Source organism: Danio rerio, chromosome 4, assembly GCF_052040795.2.
Source record: "Danio rerio strain M-AB ecotype USA chromosome 4, GRCz13ab, whole genome shotgun sequence".
In the NCBI taxonomy this organism is placed as follows: Eukaryota; Metazoa; Chordata; class Actinopteri; order Cypriniformes; family Danionidae; genus Danio; species Danio rerio.
In genome coordinates, this window is record NC_141024.2 from 36,630,001 (window position 1) to 36,642,787 (window position 12,787).

The 12,787-nt window shown below is 40.3% G+C and overlaps 1 protein-coding gene, 1 long non-coding RNA gene and 5 other non-coding genes across 7 annotated transcripts in view; 3 read left to right on the top strand and 4 right to left on the bottom strand.

The window, feature by feature from the left end:
* Positions 1-1,599, bottom strand: part of LOC147844841 (uncharacterized) — a 5,053-nt gene extending 3,454 nt beyond the window's left edge. The window contains exon 1 of the mRNA XM_087249184.1: positions 483-1,599. Within this exon, the coding sequence (XP_087105310.1) occupies positions 511-1,563 (1,053 nt within the window). The 5' untranslated portion in view covers positions 1,564-1,599 and the 3' untranslated portion in view covers positions 483-510. The remainder of the gene's footprint in view (positions 1-482) is intronic.
* The window catches only part of LOC148680292 (uncharacterized), a 790,608-nt gene that overhangs the window by 133,637 nt on the left and 644,184 nt on the right, over positions 1-12,787 (bottom strand). The gene's annotated exons all lie outside the window — the stretch shown is intronic.
* On the bottom strand, positions 5,226-5,298 carry trnar-ucg (transfer RNA arginine (anticodon UCG)). Its single transcript has one exon. It is a non-coding gene; the product is annotated as a tRNA-Arg (tRNA).
* Positions 7,714-7,785, top strand: trnae-uuc (transfer RNA glutamic acid (anticodon UUC)). The gene has a single exon. It is a non-coding gene; the product is annotated as a tRNA-Glu (tRNA).
* On the bottom strand, positions 8,046-8,117 carry trnae-cuc (transfer RNA glutamic acid (anticodon CUC)). The gene has a single exon. It is a non-coding gene; the product is annotated as a tRNA-Glu (tRNA).
* Positions 8,401-8,473, top strand: trnar-acg (transfer RNA arginine (anticodon ACG)). Its single transcript has one exon. It is a non-coding gene; the product is annotated as a tRNA-Arg (tRNA).
* trnae-uuc (transfer RNA glutamic acid (anticodon UUC)) lies at positions 9,933-10,004 on the top strand. Its single transcript has one exon. It is a non-coding gene; the product is annotated as a tRNA-Glu (tRNA).

The window sequence follows — 12,787 nt, forward strand, 5'->3', positions numbered from 1 at the left end:
CAATGAGAATAGTATGGAAGTCAAATCAGTCAGTAATAAGTGTGTCTGCTGTTGTTTGTGGAGTTGTTTAATGATCCTCTGCTGAGACTGAAGCTGTTTTATTTTATTTGATTTTATTTAATGTTGTAACTCAAGTCACTGTTTGTATTTCTTGTTTATTTTCTTCAGTAATTGTAATTATTAACAGCAGGTGTTCATCAGTGTCTGAATTCACTCATTAGTGTTCATTAAAACTGTCAGGTGAACTATATTAGTTAACTAGTGTATGAAATAGTGAACAAGGGCACAAAGTGTGATTTCAAACACAGACTTCAAAACATCGAATCTGAACTTTGTTAGCTCACAGTTTTCTGCAGTTGGTTACTTTCTCGAAAACAAAAATGTTACCCAGAAAGCACTGTTTTTAACAGAATATTACTGTTTTAGTGAAAAAACATTATTTTACCGTAGAATCTGACCGTTTTTTAACAGCAATTTTTTACAGTGTGGGAATGTCATTTTCCACTCCATTTAAGATCCTTCCTGCGTGCAACGATCACAACCACTATAACCTCCATGCCCCTTTGTTTGTTTTATGAATGATTGTGCAGGAGCATCACAGATAAAGCAATCCAGGGAAAGATGAAACACCCTATCATCCACAGTGAAACCTTGTCCTAGTGCGGAAACCTCCTCTGCAAAATCTTGGAGATATTGGTTAGGATTGCGAGGTTTGCTGTTTCCACAGAAGACACCAATGACAAACGGGTCCCTTTCAAAAGAAACTTTTCCTAAAATTGGCCAAATTTGCTTCTGTGAGCTCTTGAATAATGGCAGTCCATCTATATTGACCTGCATCTTAACTTTGTCAGTTTGTGACATCAGGCCATCTCTGTTTTGCAGCAAGTGTTCCAATATTCCAAAATGGACATACTCTCCACCATCCATTTTTTTGATTTTAAGTGTGCGTGAAATTTTCGTCAAAGTACTCACACATTTAGGAAGTGAGGGGATGTGTTTATTTAAAATTTTAAGTAGGCTGTCAGCTGCATTTTGTGTCACACCAGACTCTACAACCCACTGACGCAGCTCATCTGGCAAGTCATCAAAGGAGCCTCTGTCTTGTGTGTTACTAAAACCTAAATCTTCTTCCTCGCTGATATTGCTGAGGCAGTCTGTAAATCTGTCATCATCATCATCATCATCAGTGACATCATCATCAATGTCCCTTTCAAGGTCAGTGTTGGTGTTTGTGTTGTTTTGAAAAATTGAGGTGTTATCCCAGATCATTTCTTCATCTTGTCCTGTTTCAGAATTTGCCAGAAGATTTTCATTGAGACCAGCCACTTGGTTGTTGGTGTCAAATGTTTGTGTAGTTTGGAGATCATGAAGTATATTCTGGACACGCCTCCATGTGGTAACTGAACTCACACCTCCAAATTTTTCCATGTTTCTACAAGAATTAAAGCACAAAAATTTACATAAAATGTTTTTTAAATAACATTTTAAATAAATGTTAATGTAGAGCACCAGTCTGGTCACATTACCATGATAATATTTTCGAAAGAAGATTCTTATGCTCATCGAGCCTGCATTAATTTAGTGCATTAACATTAATATAATAACATATTTTTCTATTTGACATTTTTATTTACTATAATTACATATTATATATATAAAAAAAAAATTCTTTTTTTTGTACATTTTTTTTTTTTTGGTCAAAACTTTCCATAAATGTATTGTTCAGTCTGCATTAAATGTCTTGTCAATTCAAAAATACAAGTTGCCAACTAGTACAGCTTAACATTTTATGTTGCCTTAACTAAAAGCAGCAAGAACAATAATGTTTTAACATTTTTACAGTGTAGATAAGAAATTGTTCAAAGACTTTGACTAATTTAGCTGCCACATTAAATTATTATCTAATTAATTATGTGAAGTCTGTCTAATTTGCCTATTTGATAACTAGTCTACTTTTGGACTTTATGTGTTCTCACTATAAAAGCTAGCCCCTTTTATATTGCCTAACCTAACTTAAAATATAATCATTACTCACAATAAAAATCTGTAATGAAGCAAAGAACAGAGGTTTCTCACTATCTTCCTAGTGCTAGTGCGTGATTGGAATTTCTGAACACGGCAATCAAATATACTTGAACAGCACTGTTTTAAAATCCCAATGATCTGTTCAGACGAATAAAATGGGGAAATCCCTAAATGGGATCCGCCTTGAATACGTGCCTGGAGCAACTAGCAGTCACATCACTGGAAGATAGATAATCTCTAATAAAGGTAAGTTAAACGTTGTTTCATTCTAATTGAATTAGATTTTATGTTTTTTTGACGCACAGCGGCTTTGAACCAATTGAAGTTTTAATCACCAGTGTCCAGTCGCGGAGACAGTGATGTAGACGCTAAAACTTTAGTTAAACTACAAAACAACGATGCAAACTACTCAAACACTAGTAAATAGTTAACTTAATGATTATTAGACGAACACTTGATCAGCAAAAAACTTAACGTTATATATACAACCTGCACTAAGTAAACTACAAACCTTAACCCATCAAACTGTACACTAAAACTACAAATACTAACAATACATGAACAATATAAACACTACACAGTATACTTTAACCTAAAACCGAAATAACTAACTTTATCTACACAATATTTATCTAAAAAACGCGAATTCAATAGGACCAGGTCTATTTCCACCACCGTCTGCAATCAACAAACGTTAATGTAGTTTTTTCCGTTATAAGTACCGCTGACAAGAAGCATTACGTTTAATTCAAATATTTCCCCCTCTCGGTCAAGATCTGAATCGCATAACCACATAAGTATCCAAGCATCACATAATCAGTTCAAACAACTGGTTATCTTCTGCAAATTAGGGAAAAAGTGTGTGAGTGTGTGTGTGTTATCTTCTGCAAATTAGGGAAATAGTGTGTGAGTGTGTGTGTGTGTGTTTATCTATACAGATACACAGCTGTCAAGTCAAAATTCCTCCTGTAAAGAACAAAGGAATCTTCACAGTAATTCTTATAAATTTCCCGGATTCCATATCCGGGACCAGGCCATATCCTGAGCTGCTGCTGCGCTGATGGTCGTGGGGAGTGGAGAACATGAGTCTGATTCCAGCGACGCTCCAGGGACAGACGAGTCTTCGCTGAGGCCATCTTCCAGCCTAAACCACGGCGAATGAAGCTCTGCACAAGACTTTTGGCCAGCGGAGAAATTAAAATGGCCGTGCCCAACTGAGTCTGGTTCTCTCAAGGTTTTTTTTCTTCACTCCCATCAGGTGAAGTTTTTTTTTCCCTCTCCGCTGTCGCCACTGCCTCGCATGGTTCAGGATTGGTAGAGCTACGCATCGATGAATTGACTCTTCAGTGTTTGAACTCTCAGTAGTGATTAAATCACACTGAACTGAGCTAAACTGAACTGAACTGAACTTAAACACTAAAACCTGAACCACACTGTTCCAGTTACTATGACCATTTATGTGAAGCTGCTTTGACACAATCTACATTGTAAAAGCGCTATACAAATAAAGCTGAATTGAATTGAATTAAAAAAATATTTCTTGTAAAAGTCAGTTTTTATAGTATTCCTTTATTTTAGTTTGGCTTAAATAAAAGCAATTAAACTATTTTAATGTCAATAATATTAGCCTCCTTAAGAATATATTTTATTGTTCACAAAACAAAGTTATCCAGTAACTTTCCTAGTTAACCTGCTTAATCCTTAAAATTGCACTTTAAGCTGAATGCTGGAATCTTGCAAAATAACTAGTAAAATATTATGTACAGTCATCATGACAGAGACATAAAAAATTTTCCTTTTTTTGAAAAATGAATATGATTTTTTTTCAGAGCTTGTTCATCCAGAATAATTCTTTAATTAAAGTTAACCTATACACTCTCTCAGGATATATTATAAGTGTTATTCAGCAACCCAAAAAGCAGAGGTGCCCTGAGAAAAATTTCTTAGTGGTGGCCAGAAAAAGCCACACCGAATCTTTGGGTGGAACACAAAAAATAATGAATTCAGTGTAACATTATATTTTTGTTTCTGGTAAATGAAATAATGTGTTTTTAATTTATTTAATTAATTAATCTTGAAATATTCCAATTTATTCCTTGAGGTAATTCAGCAAGTACATGTGCGAACCAAAAAAAAATATATATATATCAATATTTAGTTTATTTTGTCTTCATGTTTTTGGTTATTGAATTCATGTAGAAAATTGTGTGCCTTGTTTAAAAATGTTCTTGTTCATGACATCATGAATGGTGAATGTGTGTTTTTACAGGTCAGTTGATAGCAACGTTGTCTAGTGCCTGGAGTGCCAGAAGCCACAGACCACTCTCTCTGTACACCTGACCAGGCTGTGCATGAAGGCCAGCACACCAGCGGAGAGAGCCAAGGAGCTTTCAACAAGATGCCAATGCATGGAAAACTGCACTTTAGGATCTCAATGCCAGTTTGCATTCCGTCAAATAAGATATGTGCAACTAATGGACAAAAATTTTCTTTGTGCAATCATCCATATTTGTGTTTAATTGGTCCTGGGGTATGGTTCTTGCGTATGGTGTGACTGGTCTTGAGTTTCAAATTCCAGTCAAGGCCACTCTCATTAACATGAAATCACAACCTTTCTGCAGCTATTTTCTAGTTTGCATTTCATCATCATCCACCAAACATGAGACTATTAGTTGAAAGCCACGGGGTACTTGAAGTCAAGATCTCCATTACCAGAGCTTAGCTAAACCTTTTATGTTTGTAACGTGATTGGATAATTCAAGCAAGATTGGATGAATCTTAATTGAAGTGTGCAGCTAGTCTGAGAATTTGAAGCTAACTATTGTCCTCAGATCATTACACCTAAGCTTTGAGTAGACAAGTCAGGATTTTTTCACACAACTTAAAAGTAACCCAACAAACACAACTTGAACCCACATTCCCCAGCTTTGAAGGGTGATGCCTTATCTATTAGGCCACTGGGCCAATACTAGCATTTGCTATATTTGTTGTATGACTCAGGAAGTTCTTGTAACTCAGAGAACAGCACTTTAGGATCCCTATTGCATTCAGACGATCTGGTGTGTGCAACTAATGACAAATCAGCTTCTCTGAAGAGTTTTCCATTATAATGTCTTTTTGACCTAAGAGTATGAACCTAGTTTTTTGAAGGTCGCACTGGATTGTGCTGCACAGCCAACTTCAAAAAACTGCATCAAAGACAACCCAGGTGGGACTTGAACCCACAATCCCCAGCTTCGAAGGCTGGTGCCTTAAACATTAGGCCACTGGGCCGTTTTTTACTACCTGTGAACTGTAATGTGCATCCAGGGAGTTGCGTAACAAAAACAACATGAACAAAAAGTAGATTGGACCGGTTTCACAGAATTTTTTTCTGGCACTGCCAAGCACTTCTACATGGCTTATTGGTCTTGGGGTATGATTCTCACTTAGGGTGCAAGAGGTCCTGGGTTTAAATCCTAGACGAGATCTATGTCTGTCACAGAAAAAAGCAGTGGTGCTGTGCTGTGCTGTCTAGGGTGTTTATGTGTTAATTGTAGCACCTTCAGCTGTGTTTTCAGTTAATGAACATGTAGTGGATTTCTGATCTAAATCAGTCTAACTTTTACAATTATACAGACACAAAAGAAGCATCCTATCAGATTTCTTTGAAGGAGTTATTTTAGAATTTTCATCATATTTTGCAACCATTCCTATAGGATTATTTTATAGTACAATACAGGAAAATCCTTTAGGATAATTTCTACAATATTTTAATTGGATCCAATTTATATCTTAATTAAGATATGCTTTTCTAATGTCTCTCTCAGCCTATTATACAATAGTTTTGAATGTTTAATGCAGTTTGCTTAAGCTCACCTTCATGTACTTGAGTGTACAGTTTTAGTGCACAAATTCCCAAACTAACATGTCTATACCAAAAACATATACAATGTCGCTAGACCAAACTGTGGGCTGGCCCACTCGAAACAGAAGTTCACTGAGGGCCCATAGCAAGTCCACACAAAGTGTAGTGTATATAGCCACAATGGGCAAAGTATAGGTATACTATCTGGGTCAGAAGTATGTCCTATGAGCATGCTCTGTGGGCATTTAGTAATTAACAAGTTAGGTCCCACTAATACTAAGTTGAGTCCAGGCACAAAATGTGCCTATAAGGTCCCTGTAAAGCACTTTTATGCAGGGCCATTGTGGCTTTAACACAAAACAAAACTAGTTCACTTCTACTATGTAGCAAAATAGCACAATATCACTTCAAATGCATAGTTACATATTTTGAAAGCATAAAGAAAAATCAGTAATAAATGAAGCAGCTAAAAATATAAAGACAACATGGACTATTTTTCAAAAGTTTGGGACAAAACTGCTTTAGTTTATAAAAATGCAGATATAAAAGTAACCTTGTAAATAATTATTCCTTTTTAATATGTTAGCTTTTCCATTTGAATATGTTAAAATATAATTTATTCCAATGATGTTAAAGCTGCATTTGAGGCATTTGTGTCCTACATAAAATAATTTGAGACAAAACAACAAAACATATAAAAATATACTTAGTTAGAAGAAAAACAAAGTAAGATTTTCATGTGTGTATTTTCTCTACCATTTGTACCTTAAAGGGTCACGAAACTCCAAAACACATTTTTTGAGCTGTTGACAGTCATATATGTGTCCCACACTGCTAAAAACACTTATAGGACACAAATATTTCACTAAAAAGTGTAAATTGATTGTTTTTGCGTTATTTCAAGCAAATTTGTACTTCCGGTTTGAAACAAATTTTTGAAGCTGCGTCTCAACCATGAGATAATAGCGTGTATTCCAGCGTGCAGACTGGATGTCTGTGCCAGAGTGTGTCTTATTACGTCTTACAGTGCGGCTCGAAGGACATCTTTTGCATTCAGAGCTGCTTTCGTGAAAAGATCATCGGCAACACTGCTCGAAGTTTACCATGGAGGTGAAAAGGAAGCTCCCTAACAAGGAATTGAACCCAGGCCACAGCGGTAAGAGCACTAAGTCCTAACCACAAGACCACCAGGGAAGGCCTGGCTAAAGGTTGCCCTCTAGCCTAGCTGTGGGCCTCCACCCAGGTGTGCTGCAGCTGCTCTGACAAAAATAACTCTAACGTTTGCAACCTCCTCCTGGAGAAGAGAAAGTCTCAGAGCCTGGTTCACAGTTCTTCTATGGAGGGACTGTCACATGCTCTGTGTAAAAGCATCCTATCGACACCACAACTTGCCATGACAACAAAGCACAGCATGCGTTGAAGGAACTCCATGTTTACCGGTCCATGTCCTCTTTCCAAACAGCATGCTAATGAGCACTCCTTGAACAGTGTGTGCCAGTGGCGCAATGGATAACGTGTCTGACTGATCAGAAGATTCTAGATTCGAGTTTTGGCTGGCTCGATCAGGATTTATTGCATTGCTCTCAGTCAGTGCACTGCAGTTGCAGTTTGCCCCTGCCAGAGTTGTTTGGTTCTACACAAGGTGCTGAACAGAGTGACGGTGGCACAAAGGTTAGCGCTTATGACTACGGATCAGAAGATTCTCGGTTACGGAAACCAAGAAACTGTGTATGACAGAGTGCGTAAGTGTATGAGTGGCACTTGTGCAAGCGGAGCAGGGACGTGCCAGCGATCAGAATGAACTGGAGTTTGTGCCAAGACTGGGTTTCAAGAGTTGCAGTTCCCATATGGTCTAGCAGTTAGGATTCCTGGTTTTCACCCAGGCGGCCCGGGTTCGACTCCCGGTATGGGAAGGCTTGAGTGCTTTTGCTTCTGTCCTTTTTGGCCAGCGGTCGGACTGCAGCTACCTTATAGGATGTGGTTGTGGAACTGCCCCATAAACCTTCGATAGCTCAGTTGGTAGAGCGGAGGACTGTAGGTTGGATGATGGCAATACTTAGGTCGCTGGTTCGACTCCGGCTCGAAGGACACCTTTTGCGCTCAGAGCCGCTTTCTTGCCTTCGCCAAGTTAGTTAACCACTCCTAAAAGTTCAGCATGGAGGTGAAAAGGAAGTTCCCTGACCGGGAATCGAACCCGGGCCGCGGCGGTGAGAGCGCCAAATCCTAACCACTAGACCACCAGGGAAGGTCTGCGTGAATGTTGGCCTCAAGTCTAGCTGTGGGACTCCACCCAGGTGTGCTGCAGCTGCTCTGACAAAAATAACTAACGTTTGGGAGAAGAGAAAGTCTCAGAGCCTGGATCACAGTTCTTCTTGGGAGGGACTGTCACATGCTCGGTGTAAGAGCATCCTATCGACACCACAACTTGCCATGACAACAAAGCACAGCATGCGTTTTAGGAACTCCATGTTCACCGAGCCGTGTCCTCTTTCCAAGGACCATGCTAATGAGCACTGCTGATGCGGACTGGGCCAGTGGCGCAATGGATAACGCGTCTGACTACGGCTCAGAAGATTCTAGGTTCGACTCCTGGCTGGCTCGTTCAGGATTTTTTTGCGTTGCTCTCAATGCAGTGCGGTCGCGGTTTTCCCCTGCCGGAGTTGTTCGGTTCTACTCTGGAGTGAATCGAGTTTCTGGGGCTGCCAGCACAGAGCCTGTGGGGTGCTCTCCTGGGTTCAAAGGCTGCCCCAACCGCTCTCATGTCTTGGTCCCGTACATCCCTCAGGACTTCCAGAAGAAACCAGTACAGCCACTCTCCTGGGAAGACAGCAGTGACAGCTTGTAAACCAAAATGTTTGCTGTGAGGCTAAGGCGTTCTACTGCAGCACAGATACGCATTCGAAAAGCATACAATATTCAAAAACAAAGTGCCAACCTAAAACAAGATTGCAGTCAAAATGACCACCTCAGACAAGTGTGAGCAATGTTTTAGTCTCTGTTATACGTCGGCAAATATGCCACACAGTGCAGACGCTCATACTACTGAACAGGAAGTTACCTGACTGAGAAAGGTATAAATAGAAATCGGAGCCTGCTCCAAACGACCTGGTCAGCCCCAAGTGGGCTGTAAAAACCTCCTGGAGTTTTCATTCATTTAATGTCTGGTACAAGACACTGCGTCCAACCAGTTATGTTTGAATGTCAAACCTACCCCAATCCTTAAACCAACCTCACAGTTTCCTGCTGTGTTTTATCAACCTCCCAACCTACCCCAACTCTTAACCCAATCTCACAGTAACAAACCTCCATGTGGGTTTCATTGATTCAATGTCTCGTACATGGCACAGAATACAACCTATCGCAGTTTATTAAAATCACACCTACCCCAGCCCTAGGCCCAACCACACGGTAACCTGCTGTGTTTTATTCAATTTTACTCCTACCCCAACCCTAAACACAACCTCAGAGTAAGCAGTTTATATATTTTTTTTATTTTTAGGAATGTCTACTAAAGCTACATCAATCGCAAACCCAGCCTACGTGCGGTATAAGTGCCTACCACTTAGAGGTCATCCAGCCGACTTGCAGTGTAATCTCCTCCACTTGTAGGTCTCTGAGCTGCAGCAACACCTAAGGGCTCTGACACACAGACACAAAAGAAACCATTGCTTTTAACCTACTCTTGGAGAGGAGAGAGTCTCCGACCCTGGATCTCAGGTCTTCTATGGAGGGACTGTCAGGAATCCTGTAAGAGCATCCCAACCACACAACCTCTTGCCATAAAAACAAAGCAGAATGTGTGGTGAAGGAACTCCGGGTTGACAGAGCCTTGTCCTTGCTTCAAGCAAAGTGCTAACAAGGTGCTGAACAGAGTGACGGTGGCACAAAGGTTAGCGCTTATGACTACGGATCAGAAGATTCTCGGTTTACGGAAACCAAGAAACTGTGTATGAGAGAGTGCGTAAGTGTATGAGTGGCACTTGTGCAAGCGGAGCAGGGACGTGCCAGCGATCAGAATGAACTGGAGTTTGTGCCAAGACTGGGTTTCAAGTGTGGCAGTTCCCATATGGTCTAGCGGTTAGGATTCCTGGTTTTCACCCAGGTGGCCCGGGTTCGACTCCCGGTATGGGAAGGCTTGAGTGCTTTTGCTTCTGTCCTTTTTGGCCAGCGGTCGGTCTGCAGCTACCTTATAGGATGTGGTTGTGGAACTGCCCCGTAAGCCTTCGATAGCTCAGTTGGTAGAGCGGAGGACTGTAGGTGGGATGATGGCAATCCTTAGGTCGCTGGTTCGACTCCGCCTCGAAGGACATCTTTTGCGCTCAGAGCCGCTTTCTTGCCTTCGCCAAGTGAGTTAACCACTCCTCAAAGTTCAGCATAGAGGTGAAAAGCAAGTTGCCTGACCGGGAATCGAACCCGGGCCGCGGCGGTGAGAGCGCCAAATCCTAACCACTAGACCACCAGGGAAGGTCTGCGTAAAGGTTGGCCTCAAGTCTAGCTGTGGGCCTCCACCCAGGTGTGCTGCAGCTGCTCTGACAAAAATAACTAACGTTTGCAACCTCCTCCTGGAGAAGAGAAAGTCTCAGAGCCTGGATCACAGTTCTTCTTGGGAGGGACTGTCACATGCTCGGTGTAAGAGCATCCTATCGACACCACAACTTGCCATGACAACAAAGCACAGCATGCGTTGAAGGAACTCCATGTTCACCGAGCCGTGTCCTCTTTCCAAGCAGCATGCTAATGAGCACTGCTGACGTGGACTGGGCCAGGGGCGCAATGGATAACGCATCTGACTACGGATCTGAAGATTCTAGGTTCGACTCCTGGCTGGCCTATTCAGGATTTTTTTGCGTTGCTCTCAGTGCAGTGCGGTCGCGGTTTGCCCCTGCCGGAGTTGTTCGGTTCTACTCTGGAGTGAATCGAGTTTCTGGGGCCGCCAGCACAGAGCCTGTGGGGTGCTCTCCTGGGTTCAAAGGCTGCCCCAACTGCTCTAATGTCTTGGTCCCGTACATCCCTCAGGACTTCCAGAAGAAACCAGTACAGCCACTCTCCTGGGAAGATGGCAGTGACAGCTTGTAGACCAAAATGTTTGCTGTGAGGCTAAGGCGTTCTACTGCAGCACAGATACCATTCGAAAAGCAGACAATATTCAAAAACAAAGTGCCAACCTAAAACAAGATTGCAGTCAAAATGACCACCTCAGACAAGTGTGAGCAATGTTTCAGTCTCTGTTATATGTCGGCAAATATGCCACACAGTGCAGACTGGGCCAGTGGCGCATACTGTCACCTGTAAGTTGTGGTTATTCTTGGTTACACTGGCCAATCACGTTCTGAGTTGGAACCAAGATTTTTTTTAATTCTTGGTCATGCTGGCCAATCACATCCCGAGCTGGAACCAAGATTCACCCTATTCTTTGTTACGGCAGCCAATCGTGTTCCGAGTTACAATGAACGCTATGGCCAATCAGAGCCCTTATACCATTCAATATTTGTACTGTTATAACAGATTTCGTTGCAGATTAATTCGGACAACAATTGCAAACTAAGTATTTTTATAACAAGTTGGTTTAAATGAATAACCATTACAGTAACGTTGAATACTACACTGTTAAAAATTGTCCCGTTAAAAAACAGTAAAATACTGCCAGCTGCAGTTGCCAGCAATGTACTGTTATTTTACAGTATGTTGCTGTAAAAATACATGGACTACATTGATTTACACAATACTCAAGTGAACTCATTTTGCTCACTGAAAGCAACTGCCTCAACTTGGTCAACTGCTGAATGAGTTTATGAAGTAATGTACTATAAATGCTTAGAAGCATACTTATAATGATAACTTATTTTAGTTAATTAGAAAAGTTCGGTTTAACTCTAATTTCTTATTTTTCACAACAGCACACATACATGTAAATCTGGAATCACCAGTGAGATTCTGACTGCATCAGCAACTAAACAGCCGCTCTCTTTAAATAGAAAAAAACCATGCCGAATAACATCAGCAGTTCATTGTTCATCTTTAACTCATACACTGGCTCTACTCTCCTCCACAACGGTGACAGACAGAAGAAATTAGCTTCAGGTCTTACAGTAAAATACTGTTTTTTCCTTGATTTAACAGTAATCTACTGGCAGCTGTGGTTGCCAGCAATCTACTGTTTTTTTACAGTCTACTTCCGTAGTTTAAGTTAACAGTATATTACTGTTAAAATACATTTTTACACTGTGTTTTTACCTCTCACACCTTTAACCCTTTAAACCCCAGAGCATATACTTCAGTTTTTATTGAAGTGTCCACACTACTGAGTGTTCAAGAAACATGGAGCAAAGCTGAAGTAAATTCATTAATTAACTGACTAATTAAATGATAATTGAGGATTAACAATGAACAAATGAAGAAATACTGAAGGGAAAAAAACAAGAACAGAACATACAAAACTTTAGTCACAGCTTTATAATGAAATAACCTGAAGAACAACAAATGATTAAATCATTGAAATGATCAGCGGATGATTAAACAACTCTACAAACATCATCACCAGCTACACTTATTACTTAATACATGTATTTTTGTATAACATCTACTAAAGTTCTTCTTGAGAAAAAAGTTAAAGTTTTACGTCACCATCATGGAGAACAGAGTTTGCTTTAGTTGGGCTCTTAGCCCTGTCATATTTAACATTTATATATCTTGGCTGCTGCAATTGTTAAGAACTTAGTTTATAAAGCTCCTTTGTTGAGGCAAGCCAGCCAAAAACCTCAATAAGATCTGGTGATGTTCATGTTGCTATTAAATGACAGAGTCTGTTCTCATTTAGTATAATAAAATTTACTGCTGCTATTCAATGTTAAATCTATTGTTTTACATTATATGTCTATATATATATGGCAATGATTTCTGGGAGTTTTTAAGAAT